Source organism: Parasteatoda tepidariorum, chromosome 2 (assembly GCF_982258835.1).
Source record: "Parasteatoda tepidariorum strain Cologne lab strain chromosome 2, Ptep-v5.0, whole genome shotgun sequence".
Classification (NCBI taxonomy): Eukaryota; Metazoa; Arthropoda; class Arachnida; order Araneae; family Theridiidae; genus Parasteatoda; species Parasteatoda tepidariorum.
Window position 1 is genome coordinate 131,467,436 of NC_141756.1, and position 18,090 is coordinate 131,485,525.

General features: G+C 26.1%; 1 protein-coding gene and 1 long non-coding RNA gene across 25 annotated transcripts in view; one reads left to right on the top strand and one right to left on the bottom strand.

Annotated features, from left to right (window-relative positions):
* Positions 1 to 15,382, bottom strand: part of LOC147816236 (uncharacterized) — a 27,527-nt gene extending 12,145 nt beyond the window's left edge. The window contains exons 1-5 of one of the 5 annotated variants that reach the window (XM_087158409.1): positions 15,243 to 15,382; positions 12,135 to 12,270; positions 9,497 to 9,597; positions 7,618 to 7,668; positions 3,577 to 3,715 (exon numbers count right to left, since the gene is read on the bottom strand). In XM_087158409.1, coding sequence (XP_087014535.1) covers positions 3,577 to 3,715; positions 7,618 to 7,668; positions 9,497 to 9,597; positions 12,135 to 12,153 — 310 coding nt within the window. In that variant the 5' untranslated portion in view covers positions 12,154 to 12,270; positions 15,243 to 15,382. Of the gene's footprint in view, positions 1 to 3,576; positions 3,716 to 7,617; positions 7,669 to 9,496; positions 9,598 to 12,134; positions 12,271 to 14,157 lie in introns of all 5 variants that reach the window. The other 4 variants (XM_087158412.1, XM_087158410.1, XM_087158408.1 and 1 more) reach the window with 4 other exon arrangements.
* The window catches only part of LOC147816237 (uncharacterized), a 22,436-nt gene continuing 19,716 nt past the window's right edge, over positions 15,371 to 18,090 (top strand). For 3 of the 20 annotated variants that reach the window (XR_015431900.1, XR_015431899.1, XR_015431901.1), the window contains exon 1: positions 15,690 to 16,109. This is a non-coding gene — a long non-coding RNA (uncharacterized LOC147816237). The other 17 variants (XR_015431896.1, XR_015431895.1, XR_015431898.1 and 14 more) reach the window with 12 other exon arrangements.

Genomic DNA, 18,090 nt, shown 5'->3' on the forward strand with positions numbered 1-18,090 from the left:
CAAATTCTATAATTTTTGTTCATATTTTGATGGTCAAGAACTCTAAATCATTAAAAGTAAGGTCTGCTAGTTAAGAGAAAATACTTTTTTAGTAACTTGACCAATAGTTAGTGCTACTTAATCAACATTTTTGAAATCATAATTTTTGAATCTTTAAGATTAGCACCTAGATCAGAGAAATCAGATTATTGAACAAAAAGCTATTTAAGGTTAGTCAGGAGGTAACAAAAAAATTATAAATTAATTTTTAAAAAAAAAGCCAAAAATTAACAAATAAAAGTAAGAATATAATAATATTAAATAAAAAATAATAATTTAAATTGAGTTATTCCTATTATTCTTTATTCCATCTATATATATATATATATATATATCATGGTGGCCACTCTAATCAGATTTCGAATTTCCCTGATTATTCTAGGTAAAAATCTTAATATTTCCAGGTCTGTATTTTTCTTTCCTTCTTATAAAGTGTAGGATGTGTACTAGAAAAGTATTGATATTATAAAATATTTTATTAAAATGTTACTTTTTTAACATATTATCTTGTAAATATAATTCATTTTGACAATTTGGCAAGATTTTGTTTTTTTATTTTATTTTTTAATGTTTTGGTACAACATTAATTCTTAAAAAATGATGACATGTGGAGAAAATAATAGGTTTAGCTTGTAGATTATATTCAGGGGTCTGTCTAGGGTTTTCTGAGAGGTACCGATTTTGTGAAATTTTAGAATTAATTTGTGAAGAATTAAAAATTATATTAAAAAATCAACACAAAAATATGGTAAAAATATGAATTTATCGTTTCTTAAGCGATGCAAAAATAAAATTTTAAGAAAAAGTATTTTGTGAAACTACCGTTTTTCCTAAAGTTGAATTTGTGAAGGTACCGCTAAACGGTAGTAAATTCGGCCTGGGCAGACCCCTGATATTGCTTTCAATGAATAAAAATGTTTTTAATGTGTTATTTTAAGTAGTTTTAGCTCAAAGTGTATCTATTAAAGGGCAAAAACAGAATAACCAATAAAACCTTGGATAAGTATTGTTTAATATATTTTCATTAAGCAAAGGAAAAACGTTCCAGGTGATTATATATCAATAAGTTTTTATAGTTACAGTGGCTCCCAAAAGTGTTCATTCACTTTTTATAACTTTTATTGAAATAGGAAATAAAAATTCATTAATTAAAATGAATATTTCAAAATGGGTACTTGATAATAAGATGTATAATCTATTCTTAGCAAAACTGCATGTAATATACTAGTTCAATACTTAGTAAATCAAAGCAAAAGTTCATTGTTAAGATATCAATAATCAAATTGTAACAAAAATTTTACCCCACGAAAGTCATCGTACACTTAAATGTTTTCGGATTTTAGAATTCAAATTATCGTCAATTGCTTTAATTTTCTTACTTAATTATTTATCACTTATTTAATTGTAATTTTGTACCAAACTTATGATAGCAAAATTATATTTTAACTCTTGCTTGCTAATTCCATAACATTTTATTTTATCATTTAAAAACGGCTCGTGGCCATAGTAAAACAATAAACCAAATTTGAAAGTTGATTATTTGCCATCATAATGAATCAGTAATGAATATTGTTAAATTAGTTTATTGTGTGCTATTGCACTGTAATATATGATAAAATGCTTAAAAGGACTTCGTATCAAAGATTAAAATTACAAAATTTGTGGAAAAATTCATAAATTCACAATTGAGTGTTGTAAAAGTTTCTGTAAAATTTAATAAAAAATATTCTGCTTGAATTTCGCCAAGGAAAAAAAAAACTAGTTACATTTATTTACAAACTTATGAAAGCTATTGTAGGAAATGTAGGTATTATGAAAGGAAACTCAATTAAATGTTAATTTAACGAAAATGAGAATATTTTCTAATAAGCGGAGATTTTTTTGAAAGTGTACAATGACTTTTGCGGGATAAAGTTTTTGTTACTTTTTGATGATTGATTTCCTTAAAATAAACTTTTGCTTTGTTTTTAAAATAATCCATATTCCATCCGAATATATTTTTATTATTAAATATCCTTTCTGAAATATTCATTAATATCATATTTTCTTTAAACCAATATCTCAAGTCAAATTTTTAAATAATGTTGTCTTGAATTAGCATTATTATTTTAGGAGATTCAGTTTACAAAAATAAATGTCACAAATGCAAAATTGTATAATTTTTTGTTGTATACTCTATAGAGAAAAAAAATAGATAAAATTCTTTAAATTTTATACCTATTTGTTTTTCTTTTCTTATTTGAATTTAAAATATTTAAAGAATTCTTAACTAAACACATGGGTTTATAGGTTAGCATGGTTAATTGTTTTTGTTTTAACAACTAGACTCTTATACAGTGCAAAACTAAAACACCAGATTTTATTTTCCTTCTTCCTACTAAACACGTATGAATAAAAAGAAATTTATATTTTATGTTTATACATCATGTAATATGTTTCCTATACATTCTTTAGTCTTTGTCTGCTTTTTAGGGTAATAGGAATAGTTTTGGAAATATCATCTCTGGAATGCAAGCAACATTTACAAACTTCCGATATTGTGATAACTATACAATTCGAATTTTGAATCAGAAATCAAACATTTACCGACAAAACAGTAAAATTAATTAATATATAGTTAGTTTATTAAAGAAACTTTTTTCTAATTTAAAATATGTTATAAAAGGTAAAATAAAAAAGAGAAAAATAGTATTAATGCAACAATTGGTTTACAAACATTGCTGTTAGCGATTGTAAAAAAATTTATGATTAGTTTGTTTGCTAAGAAAAAATAATTTACAGATTTCTTTGAATGGGAGTACAAAAGCTTTTAGAAAAAGAGTGCAATATAAAATCTATTATTATTAAGTTATAACCAACAAATTTTTGGTGAATTTTATAAAGTTAAAAATACAAAAACATTTTGAATCATTTTGTCAATAACAATTAAATTAAATGACCAATTTGAAATTTTTTAAAAAGGAAGAAAAATGTAATGCATAGCTTCAGATATACGAATACATGACTTCAAAAACTCCTTATTATGCTGCTCAGAGATTTTCCTTAACTAAATTAAATAGCACAGAAATTTTTTTTAACTGAAACAAGTGATTCTAAAATTAGGGAGTGGAGTAGTGCAAATAAATTAAATGTCACATGACTTTCAGTCGCAAAAATTTTTTAACAGGAAACAAATTGATTAAGAAACAAGAATTTGACGAGAAAGTTTCTGTGAAATGGTTTCTTTAATGAAAATACAACATTGAAAAAACTCCTCGATCATAGAACTTTTGGGTATTGAAATTCTTGCATTACTTTCTAATTGAGTAACATTTGGTAGAATAAAGTTTGGGAAAGCCAATGGGCACTCGATTGAAATTTTAGCAAATGTAACTACAAAAACAGAGTGTTTGGCTTTAAGAAGAGAATTATTTTGGGGGTTATTGTTCCCTCTCTCAAAAATTTTTGAACTGAAAGATACATAAGAAAAAGAGCTTTGATCACTATTTCTCAAAATTTTTAATTATATTATTAGCAGTTTCAAAAAAGAAGTTATACATATAATCCATAGAGGACTCACGTAATCAGCATCACTTAACCTAAGTGCACATTCAAAGTTAGCTTCAATAAAGGGAAGAAATTCTCTTTCAAAAAAAATTAAAGATTCTGCAGAAATAGATATCTTATCAAACACCTCCTAAAACAATACAACACAAGATTAGAAAACACCAGTAATTGAATTAAGGCAATAATTATTAAATACAGTCATTAGTGCGACCAATACATCGATTTCATAGACACAACGTTACTTTAATGTGTGTTAGAAAATCTGAATTGAACTGTTGATTCCAATATAATATTTGATTAATTTTTTATATGAAAATTACATCAAATACAGGTGTTAAAATTTTTCGCTCCTTCAAACATTTGGTTTAAAAATAAGGAAAACATGAAAGCGCTCAGTAGTAGTAAGAATAATATTTTCAAATACAATAAAAATATTAGATGTTTTCATATATATGCAACATTTAGGAATATTTCCAATATGAAAGTTAACCTTACTTTTGATAAATATTGAATTGCTCATTCCAATATATCTTGAAATTTTTGTTTAATTTTATGTAAGAAAATCACATCAAAAACAGGAGTTAAGTATTTTTGATCTTTTTCAAAACAAAAATTTTTTCACAGGCAAAAATTCAATGGATAGCAAAAGTTTCATGGAAGTCCACCTATTCTTTTGAGGTTAGTGCTCAATGAACATAGAGCATCTTGAATTCTACATGAAAGTACCATCATTTCTTAACCTAGACGTAATCTATGGTAAAAAGGATGGTGGAATATCAGTTACTCTTCATTATTAAGAATTAAAAATGTGTAACGCATTCTTATGCGAAGTCTTCAGCGTGCGATACATTAATAACATTAGTACATTTCTTTCATGAATCATATTTTTCTTGTTTAAAAATTGTACTTAATCTTTTTAAAAAGTGTTGTACTTATTTTGGAGATAAATCATGCATTCTTCTTGACTTTATTTTTGCTCAGACTTAAGAGCTTTCTGAACATACGTTATGCAGCAGAAATATATTATAATCAGCATAATAACATATGCTTAAAAGTTAAATTAAAAATTTAGCATGCAGTAGATAGAATAATAATATTTTTGTCAAAATAAGTTCTACATTTATGAGTAAATATTTGCTGTAATTCTATATATTTATGATGCAGCGACTTCTTGTTCAGAAGTGCAATTTCATTTAGACCAAGCAGGACAGGTCACCATTTTGAGTGTTGATTTTATAGTTAAGTACCTATATATTCTACTCTAAGCAGGAGGCACAAAAATTTGTGAGTCAAAAAATCAGAATGGGTACTTGTTAAGTGGGAAAAAGCTTACAATTAGACTATAATACATTGTCTTAAGCAAATCTCACATAACAAATGCATTGTATGACATAAAAGATGACATCACGTGGGAAAATGGTAACACTAGCACCAATTGGAAATCAGATGTAACAGTGGGAGATGACAAATCATCTTCATGATACAATACTGACAGTTTGAGCAATTAAAGGCTCATATATGCATTAAAAAAATTTAATGCTGGAAAAACAAATGAATTATTCACTTCTTATTAGTTCTCATTGTAAATTTTTTTAAAAATTCCATGTTGTTGTGTGCCATTAAGGCACTCGGTGATGTAATTGTTCTTGTTTTTCAGTGGGCCATCTACAGCCAAGAATTCGACTTCTGCCACACCCATACGTCACACCTGTTTATAAGGCGGATCCATTCATACAACCTCTCATGTATCCACTTATAAAAATATATTCAAAGAATTGTTAAGGAAACAATTAAATTTTTGGTTAATAGATAACCAGAATAAGATTAAAAATAATATCTGGAATAGAATAAAAAAAAACATCATAAAAAATTAAATTAACTCAAAACAGCTTTTTTTTTAGCTTTGCAGCTCTCTTTGAGAAATTTTTAATTCTTACCAAATCTGGCGATGACTGATCTGATATTTTAAGCATTTTGCAAAGATGGAAAAAAAGAAATGAAGGATAAGGTGAGAAGAGGAAGATATTCAGAGAGGCAAGGCTGCATTAGAAGTGGATATTTGGCATTGTGGTGATGAATTTGACAGATTTGTGATTGAGCAACAGGGAAAAAATAATGAAGGTGGTAATAAGAATATTATTTATGCAATTAAGGTTTTATCGATGTTTTGTATTGCTTGTAACATGTTCTGAAGAGATTTAATCATTAAAGTTTAGTTTTTAGATGGAGTTTTGAGTAATGCTTTTTGATTGGAGAAAGTATTATTGTTAGCATTATTACATTTAAGAAAGAGAATTTGAATATAAGTTGTTTTTAGTATTAAATAATGCAGTTGAGTGCTGTTTGTCAGCCTGAGTCAGTAAAGTAGTTATGAAGAGTTACTATTTTGTAAAAGAATGATTGTTTATTAATGAAATTAATATGGAAATGCTATGGTAAAATATAGCCTCGATACCATATTTTTAGTTGAGTTTTTACTTACTTATATTCAGGGGATTTTTATTTCTTTTACTTTCATGAAATTATGGGCATAAGAGGAACAAAACTGGACCCTGGGTAAAATATTTGATACAGAGTTGTCGCCGGCCAGCTGGCCGAGTGGTTAGCGTGCCTGACTGTGAAGCCAATGGCTGCGGGTTCGAATCCCGCTCTGGGCATGAATGTTTCTCTCTATCTGTGTTGCCTTCTGATGTGTGAATGTATGAACATGGCCTACCCTATGAACGAGTTTTTGTGTCAGTGTGGCGTGGGTAATGTTGCTCACCTCTGTGACTTTGGTTCACAGGTGCCCACTGGGTAACGATAAATGAGCAACACTTCCGGCATCTTCTAAGGCGAAGAACAAAAGTTCAGTGCCTGCCGTTATTAAAAAAAAAAAAATACAGAGCTGCCATTCTTTAAATTGTATACAATGCTTTAGTTTTATAAAAACTTGTGGCCGAGTGGTAACAAAATGTTTGCCGGGTTGAAAAAAAATCTTAGATATCTTCCGTATTTTTTATTAAGTAAATGTATATTACTTGATGTTAATAAATGACAATCCTAAAGGAGCTGGCAAAACTTTTTTTAAAGACGAATTTTCATTTAAATTGAAATTTTTTTATATAAATCAAATTTTTTTATATATACTAGCTAAATTATCTAATAAAATACATTAACAATATATCATGCCTTAAAAGTACAATTTCAATAATAAAGATAAAATTGTTAATATTTCTAACTAAAATATTTTTAAAAAAAAATTTTTTTTTCATTATTACAAGCTAAACATCTAAAATTTTAATTACAGGAAGGCAATTGAACAGTTAGATACCCAGTGAAGAGTAAAACAGCTTAAATCAGAACACATTAAAGAAAAAAAAATTATTGAAGATTTTTATGTGCTGTCTTTCATTAATATTGTTCAATGCTAATGACATATTTAATTTGTTTTAAGAACACTTAAAGTATTTAAATAAACATTAAATTAAATGGGTATTATTAAAATATATTAAATTCCTAGCTAATTGTTTTACATACAGCAAAAGAAAAATTAGTCTCTAGTTTAATTTATTTACTTGTCCATTTAGAAACATAATAATTTATATTTTTTGGATAAAACCTTTATTATCAATAAAATCAGACTAAAAAATCACACCTTAAAGAATATAATTACAAAATATTTTTGACTTAATAACTTATTTAAAAAATCATTTAGTTTAAAACAGTGATTTTCATTAAAAAATATATCTATAGTTAATTTAAAACATGACTTAAATCAAGTGATTTAAATCATATCAACCTAGTATCCGAATAATAAGTTAATTTTGAGTTTAGTAGGGTTCCAATATTTGTTAAAGTTTTTGTTATGTAACAAGGAAGCAGCAGTAAAAATGGGCTAAATATAGTTGGCAGTGAAAAGAAATTGCCAAAATTATTCTGAGTTAGGGAGACAAAGTTGTTCGAAGAACTAAATAAAATTCCAAAGAAAAATATTTTATTCATGAATTTTTCAATATAAAGTAAAAACAAATGCATAAAAAACAAACATACCTTAGAATGCAATGAAGCAGGATTGGATCTCTTATTCACATTTGGAAACTCCTGATGGAGGAAAAAAAAAATTAAAAAGTATTTGGCGCACAATTGAAAGAGAAAAATATATAAATAAAATTAACAATGCACAATAATATTTAACTGAAACATATTATTAAACTATGAACATGATTTAATTAGGAACTCAATAGTTTCCAAGCAAACACTTTTTTACATAAGCTTTAAATAAATCAACTAGAAAAATATCAACTTTAAATAAATCAACTTATAAAAAAAACTGTTCAGAAATATTTTTATATTTAAAAATAAATAAAAATAAAAAAAGGAAGGAATGCTGGAAAAAATTTGCATGTCAAAATTCAAAGTTATGAGATTTCTAAAAAAATATATTCTTACAATTGAACTTACTTAAAACTTATTATTGAACTTGTTTTTCAATACAAATGAATTAATTAAGAGATCAAAGTATTTTTATTAGAAGAAAAGTATTAAACTTGATACTTTTTTGAGTAAGAACAATATAAAAATGCTTACACAATAAACTGTTTTATATAACTGCTTGTTACAAGCGACCATCGATAACATTTATAAGAAAAATTTACTTTAAAAGAAATAAATTTTCATGTACTATGGATGAAAAACCTTTTTTGAATTGTAGATAAAGAAACAATTATAACAAATTCATAGGAGTGCAAAAGTAGGAAAAAAAGAAAAAAAAACAGGAAATTAAAATTTTCATTTGCTTCAAACTGTTAATCAAAAATTGAAAATTATTAATAATCAGTATGAGATGAATGTGATGATCTCACTTATAATTATTTTTATATGTTTTTCAACTTTTGAAATCATTTCTATCATAATAAACAAGACTTTGAAAACAAAATTGCTGCAATCCAATAATGTGAGAAAAATTATAAAATATATAAGTAAATGATGAGTACAGCTGGAAAATATTTTTTCTGCTATGTTTATTTTCTTAGTATATTTTATTTAAGACAGTTCAGGGGCTAAATTGAAAACGCTATAAGCCACTTTTGGTCAACCAGTCATAGGTGAATTCTTTAAATTTTTCAATCATACTTTTTCTTTTAATTTTTCGTTACAATTTTAGAAACTTCCGTACCATTCGAGTGGACACTAATGATAATCTTTTATGGTGTATTGCAACTTCAGGAAAAAGGGAGGTCACCTTACCTTCAATTTTTAAATTATTATTACAATCTCACTGATAAGTAAAGTTTAAAACAGTTTTAAGTCAAACTTGAAGGTGAAAAAAAAATGCGTGTTCTTGCACCCACGAACAATTATTTGTGTTCCTTGCTTCAGCGTAATACATTTCGTAGAATTGTGCTTTAAAGGGGAAAAAAAGTGACAAAAAGTGCGAAGAAAAAAAAATTATTTATTTTAAAACAATTAACATTTAGTTACTATTTTTATTATAAGAAGTAAAAAAAAAGAAGAGGTAATTGAAAATAATAATAATAGTCTATATTCAAGGAAATATTTTGAATGGGCAATTAACTTACTAAAAAATTTAACTCTTATTTGCGTTTAACAATATTTTATCATTTTACATAAAACAGAAAATGAATTAAATTATCTTCATCATTCTCTAAATAAATTTTTTAAGAAGTACACCAGATCACTATGAAGCATCTTGAAAGAAAAGACAGCAATCCATAGAAAAATTAATTTCCTTATAATAAAAAAAGTCCCAACAAAAGGCTGAGATATTAAAAAGCATTTTTAAAAAAAACTAATACAGAAATTTAATTTTAAAAAAAATTCCCAGTTCCCACTCTTTTAAATGTCATTGTTTGATAATTAAATAATTGAAATAAAAAAAGTCTCAACTCAATAAGTATCATTCTTTTACCATTTGAATGCAAAAATATTTCGAAGATTGTAAGAGAAATAGACATAAGGACTGAGCTTGAGTTTCCCTAGTGGTTATCTGATCTCCAAAGCAGAACATACCTAGAAGAGAGATTTTAAAATATATTTAACATTTATACAAAATGTAGAAAAGAAATACTATTTAATTTTTTAAAGGTATAAAAGATGTTAACCAAGTCATATACAGGCAAATATATAAAATTTTTATGTAAGAATCCTAGTTTGAATAAATACATAATGGACAATTACAGTATATTATTTTCAGTTCTAACTAATTGGAAATTCTCTCCTGAATCCGAAAATATAATTGTTTTTTCCTCAAATGCTTATTTGTTTAATTATTAAATATTATAAATTTTTCAAAAAGACCTCCGTAAATGATGCAATCAAAAACAATCCTTGATTGGTTATGACGTCACATTTGCTGAATAGAAACATGCCTCCTCCATCCGCTAAGGATATTTTAATGCTCTTTTAATTTTGATATCACTTATATCGTTCGAAAATTCTTTGTACATTATTAGTAAAAATTCTAAGAATTAAATTTATGGTGTTGACAGTGTGTGCAAAATGGAAGAAGGATTTCAAAACTTCAAACTGTTTGTTTATCACTAAAATAACTGAAGAAATGGTTATTCAGCTCTTTACAGAGAATCAACTTCTCCTATTCTCTAAAATCAGTGGTGTTAAAATTCATAGAAAATTTTGTTTAATTTCATTTCTTCAGTTAAAATAATGCTCCATTGCAGCTTAATTACTTAATTAAAATCAGTTGCACATTGGATAGAAGTAGTATACATTTAGATATAGTGTGGATGATTTTATAATTTGGTATTGCATGAAAAAAATCAGTGTTTTCATAAATCTAGTTCATTAAAATATTTCTATCGACCATCGTTTCAATCTATGCACTAATGTTCAAAAATCAAAAGGTAATGTAATACATTTCAGTTCTTTTTTTCTGAACTAGAGTTGAAGTATTTTCTTTAAGTAAATATTTACTAATGCAGTGCGTTTTTTCTTCTTTTTTTTTCTATATATTAAATATACATTAAGACTTATATTTATTCTCAATATTATTCTTTGAGTAAATAGGAATTTTGCTATAGTTAGAAATTATTTTTAAATTTATAATTTTTAATTCCTTTTTCTGCTATATAGTATTTATAAAATATGGTTACTGAAATTATTTATGCACACTATTTGTCAGTGCTTGCAAAGAAGAATTCTAAAATAATAAAATTACTTCATGATACATTTCTAAAGAAAAAAATTCATTAATTAAAATAGGAAGAAAAGTCTCAGGTTAAGCATCCGATATCGCTGAAAACGAATTAACACTTTCAAGAATTTAGTCAATTGAAATATATCTGCTCCTCATCATCATCTCCACGTTCTATGTGCTTATACTTAAATTTTCCTTAATGTAATTTAATTTAGCCACATAATTTCAGCGTATAGCATCAAACTAGACGGTTTCACTTAAGTTAAAGAATTAATAAAAAAAACTTTTGCAAAATGAAAAGAAATTGTTTTAATTATTTATTAAACAATTAAAGAGACAGTAATGTTTTCTCAACATTTTTATTCTTTGAGTGACTTTGCTGCAGTGAAAAATTATTTTTATATGTGTTTATGAAATTTAATTCTTGTCTTTGTAATGTGAATAAATGCATATGTTTATTTGCAATACTCTTATGACATAGATTAACACAATTAAAATAAAATGTACAGCAATATATTAATTTCATTTTTCTTTCTTCTTACCTTTTTTGTTTGAAAGAATGAATTAAAAGTTTTACTGAGATCACAAGTTTTTAAAAAGGCTACTGCTATGCGGAAGATAATTCCCTGCATTAAATTAAATAAATAAAGTCAGTAACTTAAGCTTTTCTACATTTTTAAAACCGAAAATTATTCTATAAAAAGATTGATTCAACATTTCTTTCACTTAACATGAAAATAAATCTTTGAAATTAAATTGAAATAAATTTTAAAATTAAGTTTAACATGGTTAAAAAATATTGAAAAACAAATTTATTATTTTGTATTTATAACACATCATTTTAATAAGTAATATCTGAAATCCATAATTCATTTTAACACCTTTTTATTGAACTTAAAATTTTTAATTATTCAGAACTAGAAAATCTTGCCAACTATTAACAAATGTTTCAATGGACACCATTGAAATTTAAAAATATTATAAAAATATGTTATATTAAGCTCACATTTTCGTTAAGCTGCATATTGTTCAGCTTGAAAGAAAATTATAATTTTATTTATTTAGAGATTTGTTTTTAATAATTGTATGATAACATTAACCATAATATTCAGAAGCTTTAGTTTTGTTATTGAAAAATATTTATAAATTGTACTGGATTTTCAATTGGTAAATTTAAAATAAATTAACTAATTTAAATCAAATTAAGCCTTTCAAATAATGATTTTTTTATCATTTATTTTAAAATCTAATTTGATAGTGGATTTTTAAAAATAAAGAAGTCAAGTTAAACATGAGAAACACAGAACAAATTGCATACCTAATATTTTAACAATTTTATGCACATTAAATATTTTTAAATACAAAACTCAGGAAAGAAAAAAAAAGATTTTACCATTATTTGTGTTTAGCATTTTCTTGATGCTTATTTGACCAAGCAAATAACTTAATACTATCAAGAGATTTACATAAGCTTTGACTGTTGCAGTCTCTCCGACACCTTGTGGGCCACTCAAAGTAAGGAAACACTCCTATATTAAACAAAAATGTACATCAATTTTTGAACAATGTGTTACAATAATAAACCGATTTGAATCAGCTTGATCTAAATTGCTACTAAAATCATATTTAAATCATTTGGATTTCCTTTTTAAAAAAATCACAACTTAAACTAGAAGAAATAATCTTTTTAATATGTATAATTTTTTAGTAACATTTAATAAAACTTTTTTACATAAAATAAAATCAGTTTCTATTTTTGAATTTCTGTTTCTGTAGCATCATAATTGCTCTTTATTATTATCATACTACTATTATCAGAACTATTCAACATAGCAAACAAAAATAAAGTGAAAAAATATTTTAAAAAACATGTAACTTTTTTCTTAAGCAACAACCAATTGATAGGACCTTCACCTACTAGTTAATTTGATTTGGCACCATTTCTGATGCAAAAAATTAAATAAATATTATAAAAAGAAAGCTTTTGATTAAACTAAGAAAAAAATTCTAGTATTTTCATAACATTAATTATGAAATCCTTAGTCAGGCAGAATCTTCCTTTATTTTTTTGAGGAAACTATTTTAACTGGCAAAAGTTTGAATTTTAATTTTTCTTTCTTGTAGCAACAGATGAAAAAGCAATTGCTTACTAATGCCTCTGAGAGATGTTTATTTATAATTTACTGTGCATGACTTAGTATACACTCAAAAATTAAAAAGAATTTTGGAGAATGAAAAACCAGAAAATATATTTGAATAAATAAAATTTTTCAATAGATTCTAACAATGTAAGTCCAAAATAAAACAAACTTATTTACCAAGATAACTTGAATTAATCAACAACACAAAAAAAATGGTAGGTTCTTCTTCTTGCTTAATAAAGTGTAACTCAGAGTTTGTTCATTAGAAAACAGAATTTCAATACAATCAAGCTACCGGGTCTAACCCCACTATCAGATCTTACCCTTTTCTTCCCAACATATATTTAATTAAAAATATCACCACTTAAAATTTGCTTTACTGCATTTGAATGAAAGGAAAAGTCTTTTCAATAAAAACAAAAGGTGGATATTTCTGTATCATGATCTGTTGTGCTAACTACAATTGACAAGGTGACAAATAGATTTGAAACTAGCAATTTAAAAAACAAAACAAAAAACAAGTAGATGTTCCAGGGATTGCTACGAGTCATACTTTACAAGTTGATCCCCTTTTGTGATGTTTTTATAAGTTTGTCGCAGGCCACTGCTGGAAGTTCCCAAGACTTGACGATTATTCTGCCACAGATTACAGCACGAAAATCTACCCAACAAGAGAGCAAATTTATTCTGTTTATTAATTACATTCTGAATCTTTACTTGTACTTCAGAAACTTTTTTTTTATGAATTGCAAGCTCTTCTTAAAAAAAAATAGTTCACCAAACATCAAATTTAATTATTTTTTACCACAATACAATAACCAAATTAAGTGATATTGATTTTTTTATGCAAATAAAGGGATAATGAGAAACCACAACACTGAGGAATAATATGAGCAATTGCTGGAAAATCTTTTCAAACGAAAGAAAAAATTTTATTAAAATTTAAAACAGTATATCTCAGTAAAAGAAGAAAAAAAAAATCAAGCACATTTTACTACTGTGAAATATATAGCTAATCGAACAAAGGATTGGTAAAAGCTTGATCTGTAAGAAACAAATAAATAGAGTAAAATAAAGTCAGGGGTCTGTCCATGTCAGGTATCTTCACAAATTAAATTTTAGGAGAATAGGTAGTCTTATAATACTTTTTCTTCAAATTTTATATTTTGTCCCGTAAGAAATAATAAACCATATTTTTACCACATTTTTGTGTTAATTTTTTAAAATAATTCTTAATTTTCACAAATTATGTCAAAATTTTCACAAAATAGGTACCTCAGAGAAAAACCTAGTTAGGCCCCTGAAAGCTGTAACCATAGTTTCAAGTACTATTGATATTAAAACAAATTTGATACAGTGGAGCATCGTTTCTACGACGCCGAAGGGATCACCGAAAAACGTCGTATAATCGATTTTTACTTCTAAAACTTAAACTAACTCTGTTTTCAGTTAATTTTAATGTTTAACGTGTTGATTTACATAAATTTCTAAATTAGACAAAGCAAAACAAACAAATAACCAAAGAAGAAAAATTGCAGTGAGCAATTTGAATGTATGTTACCTTTAATTATATTTTCTTGCTATTAGTCTCTACAATGCTTTGAATAGCAAATTGAACTTACTGCTTTCTATGATGCAATTTTAGATTTCTAATCACGGCCAAATCTAATGGCTGAAGCGCGCTTGTGCAATTTGCAGGAAAAAAGAGAGCTTTTACATTTTCCAAAATAATTAGTATCGATGGGTGAGCTGGACATTGGTCGATGAATAGCAAAATGTTTCGTTTTTGCCTCTTCATAACATTGTCTAGTTTTTTCAGTCATCTAGTAAAAATTACGGTCGTCATCCAAGCATTCTTGTTAGCACCCTTTTCTGTATCATTCATGTTGGCAAATTCCGCCCTTTTTTAAAATACACAAGAAAAAATAAAAAATTAAATAAACGTGAACAAAATCTAAAAATCGACGTATAACCGATTCTATGCGCCGTATAAACGATATATTTCTACATTAAAATGAATAGGAATGATTTGAGACCACACTAAAACGTCGTATAAATGTAAGCATCGTATAAGTGATCGTCGTATAAACGATGCTCCACTGTATTTCAATATAATTCTTAGATATTTTACATTACTCCATTTGGATCAAAAATTACTAAACATAAAATTAACTACAAGATTTCATTTTTCACAAGAATAAAGCTTAAAAATTCTAAAATATACTCCAGATCAAGAATAGACAGGAGTTCAAGATTTGCTCTGTTATAAATCAACTTATAACATTGACATACAAAGAGAAATTAATAGTTATAATTTCAGAGAAAAGGAAGCAGACGAGTTGTACAATGCTTAGTCTTACAACATTTGTCGGCAAGAATTCTTCGACCCATGTTCAGAATGATCCTTTCCGCCCTGAAACAAATCTTCGTGTTTCGACTTTTGTGAAGTCCATAATAAAGTAGTCTTATAATCAAAGTAGTTTTAAGATTTCGCTTTTGCAATGTATGCAACACTTTACTGGTGTTTGTTCCACTTATTTTTTGCATGCTTGTGAGCTCAATTACATAACTACGGCTTAAAGTAAGTTTAGTAAAATTCGAACTTGCTTATACTTAACAGTTTTTTAGCTTTATGCTGCAAAATTATGAGCTTATGGCTTTTTAACACATTGCAGAGATTTTAACTGTAGTACTATGTAAGCTATACATTAATGTTATATTTTTTCCCCACCACAACCAGTGGGGATGCAGACCCATCATAATCAATTCTCTGCTGGAAGTTTGAAAGTTGGTTAGCTAGAAACTTTTTCAAACTAAAAACTTTTTTCCCATTTATATATTTCTCTAGCAATGGGACGTCCTAATATTTTAAGATATCAATTCTGTTGTAAAATAGGCGCTGTTCGCACAATCCGCTTTTATTGTATGTTTTGTAAACTAATTATATTGTAAAGCACTTTGTTTTTGTTGCTAAACCCTTTTATTTACTTTTAGTTGATGGAAACTATTGATGACCGGTGGATCTGATAAATCAATGAAATTATGGGGACATTAGATTCCTTGGCAATCGTCGATCTTGAAGACTTATATGGGGCATGGATATAATGTCGTAGATGCTTAATCTTCAACAAATAGCTCACATATAGCATCCGGTGGAATGGACAAAAAGCATTTTTATTGGGACGTTAGAACAGCTCAAATAATAAGAAAGTTTCGATGTCATGCAGGTGTGTTCTTTTTTGGGTGGGGGAGAGAGAAATTTTCTTAATGTTGATTTCATATGTAATTATTGGAGATCTTAATTGTTTTAATGAATGGCTTTTTTTTTCGCATTACATTAGGTAATATTTCCCTATCGCTACCTGTTCGGGACACCTACTGTCGCTAAAAAGTTTTTGAGGGTAATTTTGGATGATCCGCTATTTACCCAAATATTTATACTACATCTCTGCTTTTAAGCATCATAAGAAACTGTTACAAGTTAAGTTTCATTTATTCGTTTGACAAATGTATAAGAAAAATTACATTGCCTCTGTAAAAATTTGTAAAACTTAATCTGATAATACAAATAAAGGTTATGTTAATTTTGTATTGTATACAAATAAGGCTAAAATATTGTTAAAAGACCAAAAATTATGTCACTTATACACAAATTTAAAAAAGTTAATAAAAAGTCACGGTGGCTCAGAGAGTGGAGTGCTTATCTCACAATTAGGTAACCCAGTTGTAAACTTCAGCAGTGGCTGGAATTCTGCGCACAGCTCATTCAAACCTGTAGATGTAAATTACCTGGGTTTTTCTAACTCAAGGTAAATACCCAAAATTTATAAATAAATGGGTATTTATCAATTTTATTGCAAATTCAATGATTATCTGTTTCTTTAAAGATTTTTACAAAATTATGTAAAGCATATTTAAGATTTACTTACATTTTCAAAAGTTAATTCATTATTTACGAAGAAAAATTCATTCAATTTAACATGTTAATTAGTAAAATTGTGCTGTTTTTAGTTTTCTTTATTTGAAAGCAGTTATGGTTTAATACTCATAAAATTCACATTTCTAATCTTAATTCTCAGAATTTGTGATTTTAAAAGTAAAATCTAAAGGAAAGTTTTGCCACAAATATGTTTTTGAAGTGCGAAAATTTATTCAAGTGTTAAGTAATGTACTTTAATAAATTTATCATACAATACTTATCCTGAATATGAATAATGCATAATTTATTGATTGATCCATAATTAGTTATGAAGTGATGCTATCTTTCTAAATAATAATTATGTCTTATGTAGCTGAAAAATTTGTTGAGTTTTACACCATAATTGCTAATGAATTAACAAATAAGATAGAAAATCTTCTAAAAGTTTGCAAAAAAACAAACCCTGCTTTATTAAAATTGTATTTATTTAATATTTTTTAATTAAATACACATCATTTATTGTTTTCAATTAAAAAAAATTTTTTTTTCATAAATTAAATGCTATAGGCATCAGTCTGATTTGGACATTAAAAGTGAAAATATACCTAGCATAAGTTTACAAATAAATAATAATTAATTATTATAAATTTTATTGGCATTAAATATCTTTTACTCCTGATTGGTATAAGTGTAGAGTAATACTTGATGGATTTAGAATTTATAAAGTTTATCTTTCTTAATTTTATTATGTGAATAAACATTAGATGACTAAAATTTTATATATTAAACTGTATTAAGAGCAGTTGATGTACATGTTCACTTTTTATTCTTAAATTAGTTTTTGTATTGACAAAATTTATCACTAAAAACTTATAAAATGTTTCATATTACTAATCACACGATGTATTTTTAATACAAATCACAAGATATTTTAATTTAAAGACATATTTAATCAAAATTTAATATTGTTAATTTAATTAAAGACATAGAACAACATTCAGGAGCTTTATTAATAATGAATATTTCTTATAGAATACAGTAAATAAGACTACATTTTGTTCCTTTGTATAAATTGTTTTGTATTTTAAGCTTGAAAAATAACTCATTAATATAAAAAAATTGCATACTTCAATATTTATTTTGATAATGATTAAATTTTGAAAGTCACAAATATGTCTAATTTTTAAAAACAAAATTATTTTTAATCAAACAATGCAGATTCTGAAAATCCTAAACAACAGATACAGAAAAAACTAAACAAAAGATCAAAGGATTTTGAACTAATTACA